The sequence below is a fragment of the Erpetoichthys calabaricus genome, chromosome 3, assembly GCF_900747795.2.
Source record: "Erpetoichthys calabaricus chromosome 3, fErpCal1.3, whole genome shotgun sequence".
Lineage (NCBI taxonomy): Eukaryota > Metazoa > Chordata > Cladistia > Polypteriformes > Polypteridae > Erpetoichthys > Erpetoichthys calabaricus.
The window spans coordinates 232,203,721-232,228,766 of NC_041396.2; the positions used below are offsets into that span (position 1 = coordinate 232,203,721).

The following is a 25,046-nucleotide window of genomic DNA, read 5'->3' on the forward strand; positions in this document are numbered from 1 at the left end:
CTTTCAATTAAAGTGTCCCCTTACGAATTAAATTAACAGTAACACTGGGTCAAATATATAAATTGAATCCTGTACACTTTTGGACCCTATACTGTGAATAAGATATACAGTACATTCAACAGGTCTCCAGATATAGAGTATTCACCTATTGAGGTCATTTAAAATGTTTAAAATTATGTTTTTTTAAACACAGTTTTACAGTTTCCATATGAAACAATTTCTTCTTGAATATCTAACATAACTGTAAATAAAATAATTCTTAATATGCCAATAAGCCAATTTAGGGTCACAGAGGCTGGGGCATTTTATGCCAGTATTAGACACAGTACCAGGACGCAAATCAACCGCACTGAACACTTAGTAACATAGGCCACATGCTTATGCAGTTCTGTTTTTGGATCGCAATCCTTCTATCCACATTTAAAATGTTTCCTTTAAATTTAAAACTCTTTATATGGGTTTTCATTTGATCATATACATATACAGTACACACACCTCAAGTATATATTATGTGCTTGTGATTGTTAAATCATACACAGTACTTGGAAACAATTACTTTTCACATGAATAGGCACACTTCAGAATATGACACGGTGCAAAACAAAATTTAAGATTCAGTTAGCATGCTGAAAATAAATACTCCTACATGATAAAGCAGAGAACCATTCAAAGCACTCAGCAAACTGTAACCAGTGTCAAATATACTACCTGCTGAGATGCAACAATTAGATCAATGACATCTCTCTCTTGTGATCTTTTAGTAATTTCTAAATCTTTAATTTTACTCTGACTGTGGGTGGCAGGTAGTATTTAGGGAGGGCTCAGTTCTCTATGTTGTTCTCATCTTGGCCCAGTATGTTATGTTTTGATAAATTTTTAATGAACAACTGACCACAAATACAGTATATCGTAGTTACCAAAACCCTTGATTTACTGTATATGATTATACATATTATCTATCTCACTTATATTTATCCTAGTTTAGATATGAGGTAAGCATATTCAAGACAATTTGGGGTGATGCTGAATATGTGTTAAGCAGCAGTATTAAGCAATAACGCTTGCCAAAAGTATATTTTAATCAGAAATGTGAAGGTAGAATGACGTCAATGCTTCACTGACAATGAAAAACTTTTGAATTCATGTAAGATGTTAAAATCAAAGTCCCAGGTAATGCAAATTATGATTTGATACTTGACTCTGAGGTTAATATGCTAAATTGGCAGGATTAGTGATTTTATGAAGCAAAAGAGGATGCTTTGTTAGTCACATATTTTGCTGAAGGTAGTTACTGGTTATCCATGTACTATTGTCAAACAGGCTACTGTTATAACAACCTTTATCACCATTAATGTAAAGTAAAATCATAGTAGCAATTCAAGACTGTCATTAGCAGCATTCAAATATTTAAAAAGTGGTGGAAAAAGCACAGAAATGTAAGAAACATTCTGGTAACTGAAATCACTGCCAAAAATGACTGACAAGGTATAACATGAGATGCTGACCAACATCCAGGTATACAGTTTACAGAAATTACAGCTGTACTTTTGAGGGATTTATGAGTTAATAGTGGTTTACAATAAGGATACCTTAAGATACACAACATGAAAAATTCAGAATGAAAATAAGTTAAAGAACAGAGACGCTACACAAAATTTCATTAAAGACTTACTTACCTGCTATTAAGAGAATTCCATGCTAGGGTGTGCTGGTCTGCATATTCCTTAACTCTCCTTATGTCATCATTAGGGTACTCCACTAAAAGTTTATCTGAAAGATTCCTGAAAGCAGTCACAGTAATCTGGCCCTTATTTAAATCTTGCAAAAACATCTGCAAAATTGAACAACGGAAGAAATGTTTTTCTTAATTTAAAGGAACTGTATCTGAAATTGTATCATCTGTTTAATACTGCCTGTTCAATTAAAGTTTTATACTCTTACTATATACATTGTATGCAACTGGCATGTGGCTGCATTACATTCATCCTTGTCATCATGACTCTAACACATCCAGCTACTGTGTATCAAGCTTGTAAAAGTGAAATGATGAAAAAATGTGTTACTATGTACAGAATGTTATCAATTCTTTTCAATAGCTTCTGCTATCTATGTCTCATTATTATTAATTATTTACACTAGCCTTGCAATCTATAATGAAGAGAAGAGTCCAGGATGACTTTTCATTATTAGAAGTACAAAAGCACCCTCTGCTGCCTATGAGTGGACAAAGAAAAGAAAAAAAAAAACAAAAACCAACAGACACTTCAGTTTCTTTAACATGCAGTTCAAAAACGGCATCTCCTGAGAATAAATATAAATTACAATAAATAATGCATTAAATTCATGTACAACAAAAAAAAGAAAAATATGTAATGTATAGGTGATGCTATATATTACAATATATGCCATGTTTATGAATAAGCAATGAATTCTGACAGCTAGTTCACTAAAATCTAGCAGCAAGATCTTCAAAGAAAAATAGTTACTTAAAACAACACTATTTTCTCAATGTGTGTGCAACAAATGGTTTTTCATGATTATTGTATGTAGAATATTCTAAACATTGTCAATTAAATATTAATTTACTATCAATACTTTATTCACTTTTGATTCTGGAAATATATTTACAGAATATGATAAAGCCGGTACACCATTCTTATCTTGACAACACTGATTACTATAATAACTGTGATCATAGTGGGCATGTGTTCAAGTAAATTTCTCTGTTTGGTTAAGATCAACTGACCTGAATGGAAGCTAGCTGTTTCATTAAGGGCTCCCCAGACAGCTGTAGCAAACTCTGAAAATGTACATCGCTCTGATCTATCAGTGTCTCCACCGCTGCCTTCTGATCAGTCCACTGGATGCTGTCAATCACCATTTGATCCAATTGTTGAAGTCGAGCTTCTACACCATTCTGGGTGCTATCCCACTGGGTGCGTACTCTTTCCACTGAAAACAATGAAATGATTTTAAAACAAAAAGATTTTTTATTTAATTGTCCAGTAGCAAATATACACAGTTTTGTGTAAAAGAACTAAGTAAAAGAACTAACTAACCTGGACCCCATGATCATCAGAGGTGACTGTGTGCAGAGGGTGCAGACCTATAAATACCTGGGAGTGCAGCTGGATGATAAATTGGACTGGACTGCCAATACTGATGCTCTGTGTAAGAAAGGACAGAGCCGACTATACTTCCTTAGAAGGCTGGCGTCCTTCAACATCTGCAATAAGATGCTGCAGATGTTCTATCAGACGATTGTGGCAAGAGCCCTCTTCTACGCAGTGGTGTGCTGGGGAAGCAGCATAAAGAAGAGGGACGCCTCACACCTGGACAAACTGGTGAGGAAGGCAGGCTCTATTGTAGGCACGGAGCTGGACAGTTTGACATCCGTGGCAGAGCGATGGGCACTGGGCAGGCTCCTGTCAATAATGGAGAATCTACTGCATCCACTGAACAGTATCATCTCAAGACAGAGGAGCAACTTCAGCGACAGACTGCTGTCACTGTCCTACTCCACTGACAGACTGAGGAGATCGTTCCTCCCCCACACTATGGGGGGGGGGGGGGTGTAAATATTAACATTATACAAAGTTATTGTCTGTTATACCTGCATTGTTATCACTCTTTAATTTAATATTGTTCTTTATCAGTATGCTACTGCTGGAGTATGTGAATTTCCCCTTGGGATTAATAAAGTATCTATCTATCTATCTAATGATAATTTCTGCATGCATAGTATTACAGTACTCATTTAATTTTTTAATTAGCATTTTTCTGATGATGGCTGTAATGGTAACAGACTACACTTTCCCTAATCTCAATTATTTCCAGATCCTCCTAGCCAATTCTAGGAAAGCAACTGTCAGATGTAATGTCTCTAGCTTGTTTGGGTCTTCCAAGTTATTCAAACAAATAGCAACTTAAAAAGCAAACCAGTTTAATAAGTATAAAATACACAAAATAGAAAAATAAATATGCAGATTGATCACATTATTGTGTGGTAAAAACATTAAAAAAAATCATTGGGTTAAATAAAACTACTGTATTTCAGTGCATCCTTTAACATCTCTGCTCACTACAACTCTTTTACTGAAGGAAAACATTTTCTCTTTCTTATAATGGAGTTGTTGTATTAATATATTAAAGCGTGATAGAATCACTATGAAAGGTTCAGATAGGTTTACATGTTTATCTTATTGTAAAATAAAAAAAAATACTTTTTATGGTATCCATATCCACTTATGTACATGGGAAAATGGTTCATACACCACACCGCAGAATACATTTACAGTATATCAGATGATATCTACCCCTTGCCATTCCATTTATTTTAATCACATTTTTGCTTTATCACAAAGTTTACAGTTATTGCCACAAAGAACAGGATTCTCAAAAAATGTGTCAACTCTTTAACTGACATTCTATGAGATGTATTCACATTTCAAATAACTGTCAACCAGAATTGTTTTTTTCCTTCTCATTTTCAGTTGGTTATTATTGTCTTTCACTTAAATTTGTTGTCTGTCTACTTTAGGCTTAACTTTCCAATTTTCACATTTACTTAAATCTGAATTCAATTCTGGTTTCATTTTTCACATGTATACTACTTCACTACTACAGTCTATTTTCTAAGTTTATCTTTTGATTGTGTATTTTTGTGTATGTTCTCTTTTGATTATTTAATGTCATTTTTGTTTCTATGACCAGTGTGTGTGTGTATATATTTTATTATATTAACCAATCTTCTTCCTCAAACTTTACAACTTAAATAAAAAATACATACACACACATATATACATATATACACATACACACATATTATATATATACATATATACACATACACACATATTATATATATATATATATATATATATATATATATATATATATATACACAGTACTGTGCAAAAGTTTTAAGCAGGTGTAAAAAAAATGCTGTAAACTAAGAATGCTTTCAAAAACAGAAGTGCTAATCATTTATTTTCATCAATCAACAAAATGCAGTGAATGAACAAAAGAGAAATCTAAATCAAATCAATATTTGGTGTGACCACCCTTTGCCTTCAAAACAGCATCAATTCTTCTAGGTACACTTGCACACAGTTTTTGAAGGAACTCGGCTGGTAGGTTGTTCCAAACATCTTGGAGGACTAACCACAGATCGTCTGTGGATGTAGGCTTCTTCACATCCTTCTGTCTCTTCATGTAATCTCAGACACACTCGATGATGTTGAGATCAGGGCTCTGTGGGGGCCATACCATCACTTTCAGGACTTCTTGTTCTTCTTTACGCTGAAGATAGTTCTTAATGACTTTGGCTGTATGTTTGGGGTCGTTGTCCTGCTGCAGAATAAATTTGGGGCTAATCATTCGCCTCCCTGATGGTATTGCATGATGGATAAGTATCTGCCTGTATTTCTCAGCATTGAGAACACCATTAATCCTGACCAAATCTCCAACTCCATTTGCAAATATGCAGCCCCAAACATTCAAGGAACCTCCACAATGCTTCACTGTTGCCTGCAGACACTCATTATTGTACCGCTCTCCAGCCCTTCGACGAACAAACTGCCTTCTGCTACAGCCAAATATTTCACATTTTGACTCATCAGTCCAGAGCACCTGCTGTCATTTTTCTGCACCCCAGTTCCTATGTTTTCGTGCATGCTTGAGTCGCTTGGCCTTGTTTCCACGTCGGAGGTATGGCTTTTTGGCTGCAACTCTTCCATGAAGACCACTTCTGGCCAGACTTCTCCGGACAGTAGATGGGTGTACCTGGGTCCCACTGGTTTCTGCCAGTTCTGAGCTGATGGCACTGCTGGACATCTTCCGATTTCGAAGGGTAATAAGCTTGATGTGTCTTTCATCTGCTGCACTAAGTTTCCTTGACCGACCACTGCGTCTACGATCCTCAATGTTGCCGTTTCTTTTTGCTTCTTCAAAAGAGCTTGAACAGCACATCTTGAAACCCTAGTCTACTTTGAAATCTTTGTCTGGGAGAGACCTTGCTGATGCAGTATAACTACCTTGTGTCTTGTTGCTGTGCTCAATCTTGCCATGACATGAAACTGTCTTCCACAACCTCACTTTGGTAGCAGTTTGGCTGTTCCTCACCCAGTTTTAAGCCTCCTACACAGCTGTTTCTGTTTCAGTTAATGACTGTGTTTCAACCTACATGTGACATTGATGATCATTAACACCTGTTTGGTATAATTGGTTGATCATACACCTGATTATAATCCTACAAAATCCCTGACTTTGTGCAAGTGTACCTATAAGAATTGATACTGGTTTGAAGGCAAAAGGTAGTAACACCAAATATTGATTTGATTTAGATTTTTCTTTTGTTCGCTCACTTTGCATTTTGTAAACTGATAACAATAAACAATCATTATTTATATTTCTGAAAGCATTCTTTGTTTACAGCATTTTTTCACACCTGCCTAAAACTTTTGCACAGTACTGTATATACATATACACATATACATACATATATATATATATATATACATACATACATATATACATATACACACATACATATATAATTAAAATCACACTGCAGCTACCCAAAGACAAAATATCTTTTAAACAGTGTGGCGGGCGGCTGGGGGTTGTGCCCTGCCGGGACGCCGAGAAGGACCGGGAGAGGAACTATGCCTCCCCCGGACCAAGAGAGGGCAGCCCCCATGGTTTGTATGGGGGCCACGGGAATTGAGCATGGAACCTCAACCCTACAGGGGTCCGTGGCCACCGCCAGGGGGTGCCCTCAAGACTCTGAAGCCCTGGACGTCAGCACTTCCGCCACACCTGGAGGTGCTGGCAGAAGTATTACCAGGGACACCCGGAGTGCTTCCGGGTGCTCATGCAGCACTTCCGGCACACCAGGAAGTCCCGCTGAAAGCTCATCAGGGGGCACCTGGAGCATGTCCGGGTGGACATAAAAGGGGCCGCCTCCCTCCAATCATTAGCTGGAGTCGGTTGGAAGAGGACGAAGCTCGGAGGAAAAAGAGTGGAGGTGGCGAAGAGAGGACAGGATTGTTGAGAGGCCTGGACTGGGGGTGTGTGGTGCAGGGGCACTGGGTTGTGTGTGGGACTGAATTATTGTACATAATTGTAAATAAACGTGTGGTGGGTTTGAACATTGGTGTCTGCCTGTCTGTGCTTGGGTTGGTCTTCCACAACAGACACAACATAAACAGTCAGCAAAAATTTTCAGATGCTTTTGGAGTTGAAAAAAGAAAACAGCAAATTTAATAATAATAAAAAAAAAACAGTACAACTAAATAAAAACGAGCATGGCTTTTAATAGGTTTTCTGGCACTCTTGCTTAATTTTAATTAAAGTAGTTTAATTAACTCTTATTGTGAAAGCTACAAGTAAGTGTTTTTATTTATGTCATAAACACAGACTATTCTAGCACTATGACCCAGAATAAATTTGAAATTGCGCTCTCAACATTTACAAACATTCTAAAATTAAAGATTGAATATTATCAGAAAATGTTACATATTTATAGCATGGAGTTCAATGTATTTAGATAATACAATAAAACATGACAACAAATATTTTTCCATCTTACATTTGTCAGTAATTGATGTTCGAATATCTTCATTAGAAGTCTTATTCTTTATGTTTTGTGCCAAGGTGAAAATATCTTCCAGGTGTGAATGCCTCTGTTCAAGATCATTTTTTGTTATCTTAAAAAAAAAAAAAAAAAAGTTACATGAAGTATAAAAGGCTTTAACTTTCTACATGCCACCACACAATGTGAGATTTCATCGTGATGACTTATAAAAAAATAATGCTGTTTAACATTATTGAGTGGACATATACTGTATTTTGGAAGAATACAGCAATAAATAAAATTAAATTCAAAACATGTATACATGAATATTCTGTACCCAAACTAGGGCTGGGTGATACAGACTTAAATTAATACTGTGTTTTCCAAAACCTCAAACTCCATAATCTCAAACTTCACTAAGGTTTTACTAAACATTACGTGTTCAATTTGAATGTTCAATTTAATGTTAAAAGCTATAAACAAATCAGGAATAAACCTGTTCTTTCATTTTTTAATATAACACCGTGTTTCCCCGAAAATAAGCCCTAGCATGATTTTCAGGCTGCTCTGTAATATAAGCCCTACCCCAAAAATAAGCCCTAATGAAGATCATCAACTGAAAATTAAGGCACCTAAGGCCAGGTTTATACTTCTATTAAATTCTGATGACACCTCACCACAATATCTCTGAAAAGGATGTTTAATGATTACATCCATAAATTTGGGGATGTGCCCATTCCAGCAGCATCAGTGCAAGATAGAAACAAAATCTCTGGACAGGGCATCAGCTCATCGCAAGGTGAACACAAGCACACACATACACTGGCATCATTGTAGCTTCACCAAATCCCCAAACCTTCCATGTCTTTGGATGGAAAACTGAGCACACTGTAGAAACCCACAAGGGACATGACTCCATGCGAGACAACAGCACTACCACTCTGCCACCATGTGACCTCACATGTGTAACTATTAGCAGTATTCATTATTTAAACAAAGTTAGTGATTTATCTGTAAAATGTAACATACATATTTTAATGTATTTCATCATGAAAGTGATATCAAGTATAAATCTAAGAATTCTAAATGTGCAGAGAGCTGGAATATCATAAATTTAATGTGTTCTGTGTGGCGATGCTGCTTGCCGCTACTGTCAGGTCAGGAAGAAGCCCCAGAAGCGCGTAGCAATTTAACAACTGGGTTGGTTTTAAGATGACGTTTACGACAGTCTACTTTAATGACAAAGTAAACTACAGGATTAAAGAGGACATTTCGAGTTTAATGCTGAAATTTCCACTTTAATCACAAAATAGACATTTTCATTATGTACTTTTTTTTCCTCTGTGGCTCAAATATGCTGCCACACATTTGGATGGTATTGTAAAGGTGCAAAAAAAAAAAAGACAGCACAGAAGATGGTATGTGAGACTTTTAAAATGTATCGTGTCATTACTTTGGGGAATATGTGATGCTTGAATATCAAAGCACCACAAATGGATTTGTACGTCAGCATTTTGCTTTACCACATTGAACCATTCATCAAATATCGAAGCACGCACATCGATCCTGGAGGATCCTAAAAGCGGTTGGAGTAGCAAGAAATTCAGGCTGAAATTCAGGGCTTGAATGTGGAGAGTTATGACAATATTTCAGAAGAAGATGACATGACTGTATTTGGATAAATGTATATTGTTGTAGATGAATATAAGATTATCTCCTGAAAATAAGCCCTAGTGCATCTTTTGAAGCAAAAATTAATATAAGATCCTGTCTTATTTTCAGGGAAACACGGTATTCTCACCTCATTCCTATTTTTATTTTGGAAATAACTAACAAATTATGGCATGGCCTCCTCATGAAAGTTTTTAGTATCATTTATCTAAGCAGAGATACATTATTAAACTTTAAATTGATAATTTGTCAGCAAGGCAGCATTTGTAAAATGTCAGAGAAAATACCTTTAGACGTCCTATAGTGGTTTTAATCTCATCAATATCTCCAACAGTAACAATATTTGATTTCAGCATCTGGTCAATGAGAATAAGCCAATCAGCCAGTTCTGTGGCAGTTTTATTCAGGTCTGCAGGTCCTAAAAGCTCCAGATTTTGCACATTATGATAGGTGACTTCTGAGGACATCAGTGTATTAACAGGAATATTAGGAGCTGCTAAAATATAAAAAAAAAAAAATGAAAAGATGGTGGGTGTTATATCAGAAATAGTGAGCCCCACATGTATAATTCTTAACTACTTTATTAACATCCACAAATGCAATACAGTGGAACCTCGGTTCACGACCATAATTCGTTCCAAACCTCTGGTCGTAAACCGAAGCAATTTCCCCCCATAGGATTATATGTAAATACAATTAATCCGTTCCAGACCGTATGAACTGTATGTAAATATATATATTTTTTTAAAGATTTTAAAGCACAAATATAGTTAATTACACTATAGAATGCACAGTGTAATAGTAAACTAATGTAAAAACATTGAATAACACTGACACAAACACCCAGGCTCCCTGCTCAGCTGCACGGGCAGGCTCGCTCGCTCTCAGCAGCATGCAAGCCCTCTCTCTAACATCGCAGCACTTTGCGTTATAGCTTTACAATCCGATCGCTGTATAAACACTTTTTTTTTTTTTTTTTTCTTTAATGAGTTTTAAGCACGGGGGGGTGGGGGGGGGGGGTTGAACATTTGAACAATTCCAAACTTTATTTAAAAGCCAACCAAGACAGTAACACTAGAGGAGTTCACGCTAATAGCATTACAACCCGATCGCTGTAAACACTCTTTTTAAATGAGTTTTAAGCACAAGTGGAAAAAAGGAACATTTGAACAAATCCGAACTTTATTTAAAAGCCAACCAAGACAGTAACACTAGAGGAGTTCACGCTAATAGCATTACAACCCGATCGCTGTAAACACTCTTTTTAAATTAGTTTTAAGCACAGGGAAAAAATGAACATTTGAAAAAAGAGAAAAGTAACATTGCAACACTTTCTTCTCACCACTCTTCACTTGCTTAGAAGCCATGGTTAACTGCAAAAGCACACGAAATACTGTAGAGCACAAAGAGTTAACAGGTAAAGCATGCACGTCTGACTGAGAACAACAAACAGGGAGAGGCTGAACACGTGCTTAAATACAGTAATCGGCGCATACGAACCGGAAGGGAAATGAAATAGAGCACAAAGACTTCACAGCGAAAGCACGCACGCACGTGCAAGCACGCTTGTCTGACCGAGAACAATGCAACACGTGCAGAAATCATCGGTGCGCACAAACCAAAAGGGAAACTGGCCTGTTCGTATACCGAGTGTGTGGTCGTGAACCGAGGCAAAAGTTTGGCAAACTTTTTGGTCATAAACCGAGTTGTACGTGTACCGAGACGTTCGTGAACTGAGGTTCCACTGTACTTCTGTTTTGCCCTGAGAGCCTGTACCCCATACATTTAATTTCTTGTATCCCAAAAGACACTTTTCCAAGTTAATGGTTACTTGGTGATTTGAGAGTTGGTGGAACACCTGAGAAAGATGCTCATCACGTTGACACAGGGTGTCACTATACACTACAGTATCATCCAAATAAATGGCTACATGTGGAATTCCTGCCAGCATTAGTGACATGACCTTCTGGAAACAGCTAGGTGCAAAGCTGAGGCCAAAAGGCATCCTTTTGTAATGGAAGACTCTGAGGTGTGTCACAAAAGCTCTGAGATCTCTGTTTATAGGATCAAAGGGAACCTCCACATATCCAGGAGTTAGGTCCAGTTTACTGAACACTGTAGACCCATGAAAATGTGTGGTCAGCTCCTTGGCAGTTGGCAATGGGTATTTATCAGGAATGATTGCTTTATTTACAGAACAAAGATCAATGCAAAGATGCATACCACCTGATTTTTTTCTTTGCCAAAACTAAATTTAAAATCCATGGGAAAGCATCCACTGGTTTAATAATGTCCTCTTCCAGGTGGTGGCAGACCTCTGTAGAAACTTGTTGTCCTAATGATAATGGCACTCTCCGCAGTGGTTGGATAATTGGAAAAATTGTTTTGTCCAATACAGGTTGATGGACAATCCCCAGTCATGCAGCCTAAGCCTGTAAGCAACATTAGGAAGACATGCTGCCAGTGCGATGTCACTTGCACAATTGTCAGTGCCACCTGAATCACACAAGTGAAACTGTAATTTATGGAGCAGATTCAAACCCAGCAGATTTGCACCCAAGGTGTAACAAAAAATGTAAAAACAAAACACCCTTGGTCTTTATACTGTACAGAAAGACAGTGCCCAGCACTGTTATGTTTGAATTGCCATATCCAGCAAATGTTACAGGTATGCGGAAGTGGGACAGAAATGTCTCTCAATTCACTTTAATCATCAAAGAAATCTTGTCATTCTGTGTCATTAAGTAGGAGGAGAAAGAGGTTGTTTGCATAATAGACACAGGTTTTGAAAGGGCTGCCTGTTCTGCACACCAAGTTAATTATTGCTGAAGGTTAAGGTGTCACAGAAGGGAGCGACACCACCGAGCAAAATGGTTCATTTTTGGACAATTTCTACAGTGCTGGCTGAGAGGAGGACAGTCCAGTGATTTGGTAAAATGTCTGAGGGAACCACAGTTTCCACAATGCTGCTGGCAAACCGGTGAAGCATTCTTTACAGCCTGCACAGGCATTGACAATGATGTGTCAACAGATGGTTCTGTCACTGATCGCAGCTTCAGCTTGTTTCCCAATCTCTACAGCTTTACTTAACGTTAGAGTATTTGGTTCCAATAACAAATGCTCTCTCAGCTGTTCTCAAGAGATTTTCTCAATCAGTTGGTCATCTTGTAGTGCCCCAAACTTACAGCGTTGCACAAACTCATGCAGCACTGACACAAATTGTGTAATTGACTCACCTGGCTGTTGAGCACACTGGCAATACTGGAAACGGTTAAGTAGAAAACTCTGCACTGAGCCAAAATGGCCGGTTAGTGCCACCACTGTGGCTACAAAAGACACGGCACAAAAAAATGCCCTTTTCCTTGCCATCTCAAAATTATCCAATCTGGCCGCCAACAGGTACATCTCGAACAAATGATATCTGTGGCACCAGGGAACTAGCGGTTCACAAAGGACTGGCAAGAAAGGACCTAGAGAAGGTAAGCCAAACTCTGCCATCCTCGTCACCAAACTGTTATATTAGAAATAGTGGGTCACACAGGCATAATCCATCCATCCATCCATTATCCAACCTGCTATATCCTAACTACAGGGTCACGGGGGTCTGCTGGATCCAATCCCAGCCAACACAGGACACAAGGCAGGAAACAAACCCTGGGCAGGGTGCCTGCACACCGCAGGGCACACACACCCACAGACACACTAGGGACAATTTAGGATCGCCAATGCACCCGGAGGAAACCCACACAGACACGCCTAAAAGAGGTAATATAAAAGGGCCACATTTACCTGTTAATCTCTGAGGAGAGACCTGGAGACTCCAGTTGACAACAGGCTGCAAAGAAACTTCTTTGACTGCAAAGTCAAGTGCTTTCCAATCTGCTGCCAGCTGCTCTACCTTGTTCTGTAATTTAAAGGCAACAATGTAAACCAAAAGCTTTGTTTATTTGTTCAAATCCATGTTAAAAGTCTTTTGACTGTAATGAAAAGAGAATACATGCTTTAAAGCAAATTACAAATGAATGGGACGAGTACTTTGCATTGCTATTAAGCAATCACTTAGTTCTTTCAAATCACTTAACATACATATTGAACAAATAAAAAAAAATCAAATTTAAATCAGATCATATCCACAATATCATTACAATCATAAAATTCAATTCTATAAATTATGGGACAGATAAAGATAGTTCTGATTATCATTACGGATTTCCTGAACATATGTGTATCCCTGAGACCACAATCAGTTGTGAACTTTTGTTTTAGCTTCTAGGCTAGGAAGAGACAAAAAATACAACTTTCACCAAACATATTTTTGCAAAAACACAAATCCTGGAAAAGTAGATTTTTTTTTTTAAATAACCTGACTTTTAGGGACTACAGAGAGGAATACTGTAATGTACTTCTACCCACAGTCAAAGTTGTTACTATGGTCTATATACTGATGTTATGGTGTATTGGTCTAAAAACTTTTACTAAATATAAATCTTTGTGAAACATTAACTATTTCACTGTGAAATGTCTGGATCAAAAGCTAACATAAATAACAGATGAAAATGAAAAGTAAAATGATTAGCGAGCAGCTGGAGTGGTCATGTACAAGAGATGTAGACTCTGCCATGCCTCATGTAACTGCATTTGCCTGTTTCTTAGATGTTTGCCTCTAACTTTAGTTACTAATTAAACATACTTCTACTCAAATTTCTCATTAATTCAATATGTGATGAAACCTGAGAGGAGTAGTCACAATAACTTAAACTAGTGGGAAAACCAATTTAAATAGGTTAAGGTATAAAAATTAATATTAATGTTTTGTATAAGCTAAAGAAATAAGACATTGGAAACTGCAAATCTGAAGAATCCAAAAACACTACAAACAAAAACTGAAGTTAGCAAATGCAACAGACAATAATGTAAGGATATTAAGAACAACAAGGAAAAAGAAAGCTCTGACCAATGTAGATGTTTATATAAAAGTTCACTTTTGATACAAAATAAAATAAAAATAAGACATAACTTGCATCGTAGCTCATATTTTGAAGCTATAGAACAAATCTACCAATAACCCCCTTAAACATTTTCTAGTGATGTTATTCTTACATTTTAAGACTTCATGTGCACTTCACAGCTTAAGCAAGACTTTTTGAGAAGTTCATAATACAATGTGCTATATAAGATAATAATTTATTAGTTTTTTCATCTATTCTGTATAGTTCTGAAAAAAACCCAAGTTCAGAGATTGCTTCAAATCTTTTGCACAAGGTGCAGTTTCTATCTGTAACCTGCCCATTTATATGTGCACTTGTGAACAGTGCCAAGCAGCTCTCACTATTGACATTTCTGCTAGCAAATACATTCAATTTGTCAAAACTAGCTATGTCAACTGTGCAACACACTTTGGTATTTAGGTTACAGTAATCCCTCGCTATATCCCGCTTCGACTTTCGCAGCTTCACTCTATCACGGATTTTATATGTAAGCATATTTAAATATATATCGCGGATTTTTTGCTGGTTCGCAGATTTCTGCGGACAATGGGTCTTTTAATTTCTGGTACACGCTTCCACAGTTGGTTTGTCCAGTTGATTTCATACAAGGGACGCTATTGGCAGATGGCTGAGAAGCTACCCAACCACAGCGCGTATTATGTATTAAATAAAACTCATCAAATATATTGTGAGCACGGGGGCTGTTCACACCCCTAGAGGACACAGCCGCTCCTCAAAAAACGCTGAAAGATTACCTTCACAGTGCTCCCTTCTTTGCTGGGCTTACATGTGGCTGCTTTGCAAGCGATATGCTTCCTGCATTGTGTTTCGCATACTTAAAAGATCAAACAGCACGTATTGATTTTTGATTGTTTGCTTTCCTCTCTCTCGCTCTGACGGAGGGGGTGTGAGCAGAGGGGCTGTTCGCATACCGGCCTCTAAAAAATGCTGAAAAATGCTTGCTCCCTTCCTCGCAGCTACTTTGTCCGGTGGTGCTTCGCATACTTAAAAGCCAAACAGCCCTATTGATTTTTGATTGTTTGGCTTTTTTCTCTCTCTCTCTCTCTCTGACGCGCACTCCTTTGAAGAGGAAGATATGTTTGCATTCTTTTAATTGTGAGACGGAACTGTCATCTCTGTCTTGGCATGGAGCACAGTTTAAACTTTTGAAAAAGAGACAAATGTTTGTTTGCAGTGTTTGAATAATGTTCCTGTCTCTCTACAACCTCCTGTGTTTCTGTGCAAATCTGTGACCCAAGCATAACAATATAAAAATAACCATATAAACACATGGTTTCTACTTTGCGGATTTTCACCTTTCGCGGCGGGGTCTGGAATGCAACCCCCGCGATGGAGGAGGGATTACTGTATACTGTACATTTTGCACGTTTTCCTAATGCTAAACCCCAACACCCTCCCTATCACATGAATACTGGCTAAATCTTTTGATGAGTCTTATGCAACATTAACATATGATCATTGACATTTGTTGCTTAAACTCGGGACTAAATATGTAAAAACCGGTTAGAAGATTTATTTCACTCTTTTCTAGCACATACTTTTTTTTTTAATCAATTCTGATTTTACAATACCTTGTTATTTTATCTTAGTAATGAAAAAATATCTGTATATGACAAAAACCTATCAGACAAGTAAGGAGAACGGTCTTTTCAAACTATAAACATATATCCTTTGTACAAGTATAAACACAAAGCTACAATACAACTGTTTCTCTATTTTTATTTTTATTTTTTTAAGCACAGGCAGGTTAAGAGAACCTGTAACGTTGTAGCTAAAAATTCCAGAGCTGTAACTACTAAGAAACAATGTCCTACCAATAAAGATTTATCAACAGAAAATTACTATATATTACCTCTCCAAAAAGGGAGATAAACTCACCTTAGATGTTTAGATAAATAAAATGATACATACATTACTCAGTAGATTCTGGTGGTGTAGCCTGTGCTTATTTAGAAATAGAAACAACTATCAAGAAGAAAGCTGAAATAACTTGGCCTTTTAGGAAAATGTAATGGCCACAAATTCATATGAAAAATCACATGCAATGACAACCCTTTGGGATCAGATACTGAGGATGCTGCTGGAGTGTAAAATTAACAAAGACTTAAAGAAAAATGCTCTCTTCTGGTATAAATCAAAAGCCCTTCCTGGATACACTCACTGAAAAAGAAAACTGATGTAAACCTCAGGAGCAAGTTGTGCATTGGTCACAAACAATGAAGATGGTCCTGGCCACTTACAAAAAGAAAAAGATGAAGTTGGCTACTATGGGTTTTTATGAACATAATTTCTTTGTACTTTATAATTCTTAAACACTTACAAGACAGTGAACCGCTGGTAATCCATGACAGCAGACTTATCCTGATTAAATGATTTGTGTTTGTTTTATTGTATTGTTGACATAAACAAAACTGTAAGTTTAGGGCAATAAAAGAAATCTACTGGTTAATCGGTTGTGAAAGGAGGCAGAAGAATAGTCTCGACAAAAAAAAAAATTCAACAAAACAAAAACTACACTGAAAAAATGTAATGACAGAAGTAGCCAAAATATAATACAATGAGCCTCCTGGTAATTAACAAATATTTGTATGAATACCTTGTCCTGAGGTGATAGTTGTTGTCTTTTCTGAAGTTCAATAGACCTACTGAGGACATCTTCCATCTCAACTTTATGTTCCTTCATTTTTGTCTCTAATATCTGTAGACATGAAGAAGCCATTGGGAGAACAGAGAAAAAATGTCTTCTTACCAAATAGTATTTTGTACCAGCATAATCCGTCAATAGTATTAAATGTAAACATATTAATCTCCCTTAGAGTTTACACAAGAAAAATTATGATAATAAAAAGCATTCTAACATGACTAAGGAATTTCAAGTGCTCTTAACAAAGCCAGGCCTACTTTAGATCACAATATCTAATAATACATAAGAATCACTGATAGAATGCTAAATTAATTAAAATATATATTTATTTTAAACTTACCTGAAGCTCGGTGGCAGCAACAGGGATTTGTCCCTTCAGAATAAGTTTTTCTCTTTCTGATATGACCCAGTCTGATAAGTGATTTATTTTATCCTGAAACAAAGTGTGATTTTGTAGATTGGCCTCTACCTCTCCCACTTTATCTAAAAGTTCTTTAGACACCTAATAAAAAAAAATTAAATTAAATAAAGCAACACATTTAGTGCTTAAATAAACAAACTTGCATTTAAAATGTATCTGCTAACATATTTACCTTGCTCCAAGTCATGTTTATACTTCTCAGCTTTGATGTATTCTTGTCTCTTTCTTGCAGACTAAGATTTTTGCTTGATAATATCTGTGTTCCATTTTTATTGAGCCAGGTAAGATTTTCATTTTGAATATCCATATCTAAAGCTAATGACTAAAGTAAGCAAAATAAAAAAAATTTATCTAAATTCACCCAGTAGTTAATTCAGAAATCAAATATATGATTAAGGAAATAATTAGAATACATTTACAATGAGTAATATAAGAACGCTTTGATAGAAAGAGTTTATTTTTGATACATTTAAATTTTCAATTAAGTTATGAAAAAGATCTTGCCTTTAATTCTTTCAAGTTATAGTCTGTGGATGTTACAGGCAAGCTTTTAATGATAAATTCAGTGTCTTTCAGCCACAGGGCCAAATCATCAGTTCTCTTCAGGAAATCTGCCAGGTCCTGATCTTCCATCTTTAATCTGTTTATTAAAATCAGTCAATCTTTATTTTAAATAGAACACATATAAGAACATACCATAACTAAGAACATACTATCACAAGATTCTTTACAGTGCAACAAACAAATATGTAAAATATTTAAGCAGAAAAAAAGTTTTTATATTAAATACATAAATGGGTTTCACTGTTTAATACTAAACTCTGTCAAGATGAAAACTAAATCAATGGTCGGTCAAGTATCTAAAAAGTATGCTGCACAATTACAGTATACTTTTATGACCAAATATGAAGAATTATTGATTACACTTTACACTGTCAAAAATTACAGACAAAATTAAAATTAAACAGAATAAAATGAGACTAAAATGAGTAGCTAGTAATATAGTTTTACTGATATTTTGTAAAGGAATACATTTAGAACAATATATTTGTCATGATTTACACTGATTTTTGAAGACTGTATACTACACAACAAAAACTGTGAAATGTATTAGTAAATTTTTAGGTTCTTTCAGTAGTAGTAAGATAAAAAATAATAATAATAATACGGAGGACATAAAACAAAAATAAATTAAAAGACTAAAGCTGACTGTCACAATACTTCACTACACAAAGGCATAACATTGAATTTCCCTGTTCCCTACAATTGCTGTGAAAGATCTTGTGGTAAGCAGAATAGAACCAACTTACAGTATGTTGACCAAAGACATTAGTGACCAGTAACTTCACACCGTGATATTATACATGTTTGTATGAAAACACAGCTGAAATTCATTTCACTATAATTAAAAGGAATGAATACTCGGTGAAATATTGTAAAAACTGTACGACTTATGCATTACAAAATACAAAGTACTCCCTTTGTATACATATATGTATATATACATATATATATACATATACATACATATATACATACATATACGTACATCCATCCATTTTCCAACCCGCTGAATCCGAACACACACACACACACACACACACATATATATATATACATATACATACATATATATATATATACACATATACATATATATACAGTGATCCCTCGCTATATCGCGCTTTGCCTTTCGCGGCTTCACTCCATCGCGGATTTTATATGTAAGCATATTTAAATATATATCGCGGATTTTTCGCTGCTTCGCGGGTTTCTGCGGACAATAGGTCTTTTAATTTCTGGTAAATGCTTCCTCAGTTGGTTTGGCCAGTTGATTTCATACAAACGACACTATTGGCAGATGGCTGAGAAGCTATCCAGCTTACTTTCTCTCTCCCTCTCTCTCTCTCTCTCTCTCTTGCGCTGACGTAGGGGGGTGTGAGCAGGGGGGCTGTGTACAGCTGCTTCCTGAAGGACACGTATTGATTTTTTTTATCTGTCTCTCGCTATCTCTCTCTCTCTGTCTTCCTGCTCCTGACAGAGGGGGTGTGAGCTGCCGCCTTCAACAGCTTTGTACCGGCGGTGCTTCGCATACTTAAAAGCCAAAAAGCCGTATTGATTTTTTTTTTGACTGCTTGCTTTGCACTCCTTTGAAAAGGAAGATATGTTTGCATTCTTTTAATTGTGAGACAGAACTGTCATCTCTGTCTTGTCATGGAGCACAGTTTAAACTTTTGAAAAAGAGACAAATGTTTGTTTGCAGTATTTGAATAACGTTCCTGTCTCTCTACAACCTCCTGTGTTTCTGCGCAAATCTGTGACCCAAGCATGACATTCTAAAAATAACCATATAAACATATGGTTTCTACTTCGCGGATTTTCCTATTTCGCGGGTGGCTCTGGAACGCAACCCCCGCGATGGAGGAGGGATTACTGTACATATATATATATATATATATACACAATACACAATACATTGACGCATATTACAGCCACATACAAGCCAGTATTACTGTCAGAGGAGATTTAAGGCATATTACCGACGCGCACGCCTGTATTACCACCAGAGAAAATTAAAGGTATATTACGGACGTACAAGCCAGTGGACGTACAAGACGGTATCCTTCAATAAGGGCGTGCACAAAAAGGCGAGCCTCAAAAGGGCGACCTCAATTGGGCGCAGCGAATAAAGGCGCACGTAAATAAAGATCTGCACCTTTGTTGCTCTTCACATATTCCAGAGCCATTTGAACTAAATTATCTACGAACGCCTTTATTCGCAGCGCTCAATTGAGGTCGCCCTTTTGTGCGCACCCTTATTGAATAGAGCCGTACAAGACAGTATTACTGTCACAGAAAACTAAAGACACACAATACACGGCGGCAGCCCACGAAGAACAGTCAGCTCAGCAAGTACACATCAACAAAAGAAAGGCTGAAAGAAAGAAAAATACGACCAACAAAAAGAATGAGGTCAAAGTCCCTTGCCATATAATATAGACTGTTCCTACTAATGTTAATGCACTACTGTTCTAGCGCCCGTTATTGTAACGGGCTAAATGACTAGTACATATATATATATATATATATATATATATATATATATATATATATATATATATATATAAATAAACAACTGCAAGCTGATCGCGGTTGCGCTATAAGTAGCTGTCGCCGATGGGTAATGCAAGGAACATTACAAATGCAGGGAACAGTATAACTTGGCGACTGACCTGGCCCCGGGAGTTCCAACAGTTGTGCCACATGGTGTTTTTGTTAAAAATATTTATTTCTTGATGAGGGCTTGGTATTTCTTTGAATGAACTTGTTTCAATTTAAAAAGTCAGATGTTTCTCATTTTTTCAATGCAAGATGACGGTTCTTCAGAAAACTAATTTTTTTCTAACCCTTCTTGCTAATTTTTATGAGGGGTGCCAATAATAGTGGAGGGCACTGTAGGTAGACAGACATATCTTATGTGACCCAAGGGGAAATTTGGCTTTTAACAGAAGCTCTTTAAATAAATAAATAGGTAGGTAGGTAAGTAGGTAGGTAGGTAGATAGGTAAGTAGGTAAAGAATTAAGTAAATAAATAAATAGATATACAGTACACACATACTTTGGTATGAACACACACCGGATGACTATAAAGCAAAGAATTTTAAAAGAAAGAAAAGTTCTGACTTTTATTTCATTGCAGACAGTATGAACCCAAGATATTTCAAGTTTGTCTGGTCACCTTCATTTAATGTGTTAATGTACATCCATACCTGCATTTCAGGGTTACAATCCCATCTAATGTGCAAGTGACTACTTGCCCACTGTGGAGCACAACTCTGCATATTTATACCAAGTGCCAAAAATGCCTGCTAGTGGCACCTTTCTAATAAAACACATGTGCAGTCACTAAATAAAAGTTTCCCAAGAAAAATTAAAAAAAAATAAAAACAGCCTATGGTCTTCCCCTGTACGAATTGGGAATCTGTGGAAAATTTGACAGAGATTCAACAGTGGGGATTTGCATGTAGAACAAGCACACATGATATTCAATGTAAGGGCAACTCTTCTTTTTTAAATAATTTACCTGTTCAGTCCTTGAACCTTTTCTAAACCAAACCAGGCTACCCACCAGGGACAACAAAGACCTCAGTCACAGACAGAAACACAATAACACTTCTGATCATGTTCTGCCTTTGTAACTGATGAAACAGTTTCAAGAATTTACTGTAAATCAAAACTAAAGGTAAATCTAAGTGTTACTTTAACAAAAAAACACTGACTACTAAAACATAAAAATACAAACACATCTAAAAACAAAATAAACAACAATGGGTAGACTATAACAGATTTTATGCATGTCTAAAATCTGACAGCATAACTGTGTGCCTCTACTGTCCTATATTAGATGGTAGCAAGAGCTCTGAACATGTCTTCTGAGAAAAATACTCCATGATAATGAAATTGGACAAAATTCAAAGCTTTAAATTTACTTAGTATAACAACTTTGTCACCTAATTAAACAAGGAGTCCAGTTAAAATCAAATACATTTCAAACCAAAACTATAGGTACAGTGAAAACATTCAGTGGCCATTTCCAAATATATGCTCTTGGGTACTGGATATGTTACATCTTCAGTACTGTCAAAAATATAAATCACTACATATAAATATTACATACAAACCACAGGATATATTCCTGATTAGTACTTGTAACATTTATCTACAAAGCAAAACTCAGAAAGTACTATACTGGACCAAATATACAGTATATTATGTTTGTTTATGACATTTACAGTAATGTTTATTTTAATGGTATGAAATTAATTATTTCAATGAGAAACCAAGATCATAAAGTGGCAAAAATAATAAAAATGTGTGTCTTTCTGATTTTACTTTAGTGTTACTAACCTACACTTTTTAAAAGTTTATAAACCAGTATGAAAAAGTCAAATCAATTTAATTGCATTATTAGAGAAACACAATAAAAAAGGCAAAGGTTATTTATTTATTTATTTATTTTTTACCTTAACTGTTGGTCGCTTACTTCCTGTGCAACAGTCTTCCAACGCTTATTCAAACCATTGATTTTTTCCTGCAGGAGGTTACTATCTGGTGCGGACAGCCTGCCAATGATGCCATCTCCAGTTTGATTTAATGCCAAATAGACAGACTGGTGACTGGCCAAACCATCCTCAAGCTCCTGCAAAAGCAAAATAGTAACAGTTGACATATCAATCATCTTTATATATAATACGCTACCGTGGCTGTCCAGGATTTTAAATCACCTGGAGCTTGCAAACCGTTTGAACTATTAACCTGAAATTTGGCACACATATACTACGTGATATCTACTATCCGCTTTCTGGGTGATGATTGACCTCCAAGGTTATTCCTCCTTTTATTTTTATTTTATTGTATTGTAGAATCAACTCTCAGCAGCACGCAGCAGGGTGGCCGTGCAGCGCATGTGTACGGGTGCCATTCTCATCCCTACCACCTTCGCCGTCACTTCCCCACCTCTTCATATCTTAAATCATTCTTGAGGCAGATTGAAGACATAAGTGCCAGCTTAAGTGAAACATTAAAGAAAACATACTAAGTAATTGCAATACAAACACTGATTTAATCAGTTTTAACACGAAAAGAAGAGAAGCAGCAGGCCGTTAGGGTTTAGAAAAGAAGAGCTGCTCAGGAAGCAGCAGGCGCATCAACCTCTGAGCAAACGAATTCTAAACACACAGAGAAAAAGGATGAAAACTAGGAATGCTCAAGTCAAGTGTATTCACTGCACGTTATTGTGCAGAGCACCATTACTGGTTATTAAATATTAGAAGATAATGGTAAATACTAGCAGAAAAAACTAAATTATAAAAGTGAACGGTGTGACTATACTATTTATTAAGTACAATTCTAGCAAAGGAATCTATAAACATATTGCCTTATGCCAGTTGTTCTTAATTTTTTTGTTACCAAATTTTGACTTATTTGTGTCTTTGAAACCCAGAATAAGCCTCAACAGTCATTTGTTTCCCCTTGAAGAACTGCTGCCAACAGTAATATGTTCCCCTTGGAGAAATGCCAACGCAGGTCATAGCAAAGCAATGGTGTTTGCTTAAACTGCCTACGGCGACCTATTGCAAGACACCCTGCAAGCCGTACATGACCCTATCCCTTTGATTACAATAGTGAATCATGACTCTAAACACAACTAGACACAAAATGTTTCACTCAATTATAAAAAGCTATGCACAATGATTTAAAGTGGTGACATTTTTTTCCTGTTAAATGTTTAAAGCTATTCCTCCAAAAGCATAAACACTAAAAAATAACCATCAAAAAAGCTTTATTTATGAAAAAAGTTAAAAGAAAAAAAAAAACAAGAATACATTACACAATACCTTCTTTTAGATATTCCTCTTAGTCAGTAATTACCTGCTTTTGATCTCACCCTAACAAATGACAGGTCAGGGAGCAAAACATAAATTCATTCATTTTTGTTTTAGAAAATGCTTGATTTATTCAAATTATATTCATTTATAGCATTACTGAAAAATTATTTTTCACCTGTTGGTGGCATCTCATAAAGACAGTATTTGCCTATAAAACATCAACATATTTTAGCATAGTCTTTTAAAGAAAATTTGACAAAATTATACATAATGAAGAGTACAGTGTATTCCAACCTGCTGATGTAGCTTTGCATGTTTAATGTCCAAGAGGCCATCTTTTGTATATCCATTGGCCAGCATCTGTTCCGCTTCTGTAACCCACTGGGTAAGGTCATTTAAGTCACAATGAAACTGCCGCCATTCCTCTACTGATTTGTCAAAGGATCTAATCACAAGAAAAACACAACTACAATCACTTTGTTTACGCAATGAGCGAAAATAAGTCACATTGTGAAACTGTTAAAAACATGCTTCTTTAAGCAAACGATGTAATGAGATTTGGGGCAATGACACTGAATTCAAAACATATTTTTTTCTCTTCCTTAATGTGGTATGTTGCACAAGATATAACTTGATTCTTATAAAAGCACATTTTCATACTAAAAGCCATGAAGAAGCACAAATGCAACAACTTGCTCTGCATGAGCACTATTGTAACATTACCTTTAGTTTCTTGAGTACACAAGCAAATATTTCCCATAATACTGCACACAAGAAATTATGATAGGACAGTTAAAAAGTAAAAAGTATCAAAAATTAAATATTTTGCAGATACTACTTTAACAAACTGCATATGAAAAAGACTTTTCACACCAAGTGTTAATTTCTACCATAAATAATGTGTGCACTTCTCAAAATACAGCATGCTATTCTTATAAAAATATTATACAAAAACATTATAAAAGAAAATTAGACTGAGAAAGCCAAACATAATTTTAACATTTTGAGAAGAAATGCTAGCAAACTTTGTACAGTTCCTTTCATTTGTGAAAGTCTAAAACACACTCAAATTTAAAAATACTTACCCTTTACGGTCATGGTACATTCGGTTGACTCTGTCCCATTCTGCATTTAATTGAATAAGCGCATCACCTATTTGCACAACCTCTGATTTTGAAGCTTCAAATATCACATCAGGATGCTTCTCGTGAATGACAGCCACCTGTTCACCCAACTTCTCAAGGTTGTCTTTTATATTCTGCAACACAATGAAAGACTGTATAAAATGTTATTTAATATACAGTAATCCCTCCTCCATTGCGGGGGTTGCGTTCCA

The 25,046-nt window shown here is 36.2% G+C and overlaps 1 protein-coding gene across 1 annotated transcript in view; it reads right to left on the reverse strand.

Annotated features, from left to right (window-relative positions):
- Window positions 1–25,046, reverse strand: part of utrn (utrophin) — a 552,956-nt gene that overhangs the window by 286,968 nt on the left and 240,942 nt on the right. The window contains exons 42-53 of the mRNA XM_028797890.2: window positions 24,796–24,968; window positions 24,005–24,155; window positions 22,346–22,521; window positions 17,826–17,961; window positions 17,494–17,643; window positions 17,241–17,402; window positions 16,853–16,954; window positions 13,037–13,151; window positions 9,535–9,743; window positions 7,592–7,709; window positions 2,747–2,952; window positions 1,677–1,831 (exon numbers count right to left, since the gene is read on the reverse strand). Coding sequence (XP_028653723.1) covers window positions 1,677–1,831; window positions 2,747–2,952; window positions 7,592–7,709; window positions 9,535–9,743; window positions 13,037–13,151; window positions 16,853–16,954; window positions 17,241–17,402; window positions 17,494–17,643; window positions 17,826–17,961; window positions 22,346–22,521; window positions 24,005–24,155; window positions 24,796–24,968 — 1,853 coding nt within the window. The remainder of the gene's footprint in view (window positions 1–1,676; window positions 1,832–2,746; window positions 2,953–7,591; window positions 7,710–9,534; window positions 9,744–13,036; window positions 13,152–16,852; window positions 16,955–17,240; window positions 17,403–17,493; window positions 17,644–17,825; window positions 17,962–22,345; window positions 22,522–24,004; window positions 24,156–24,795; window positions 24,969–25,046) is intronic.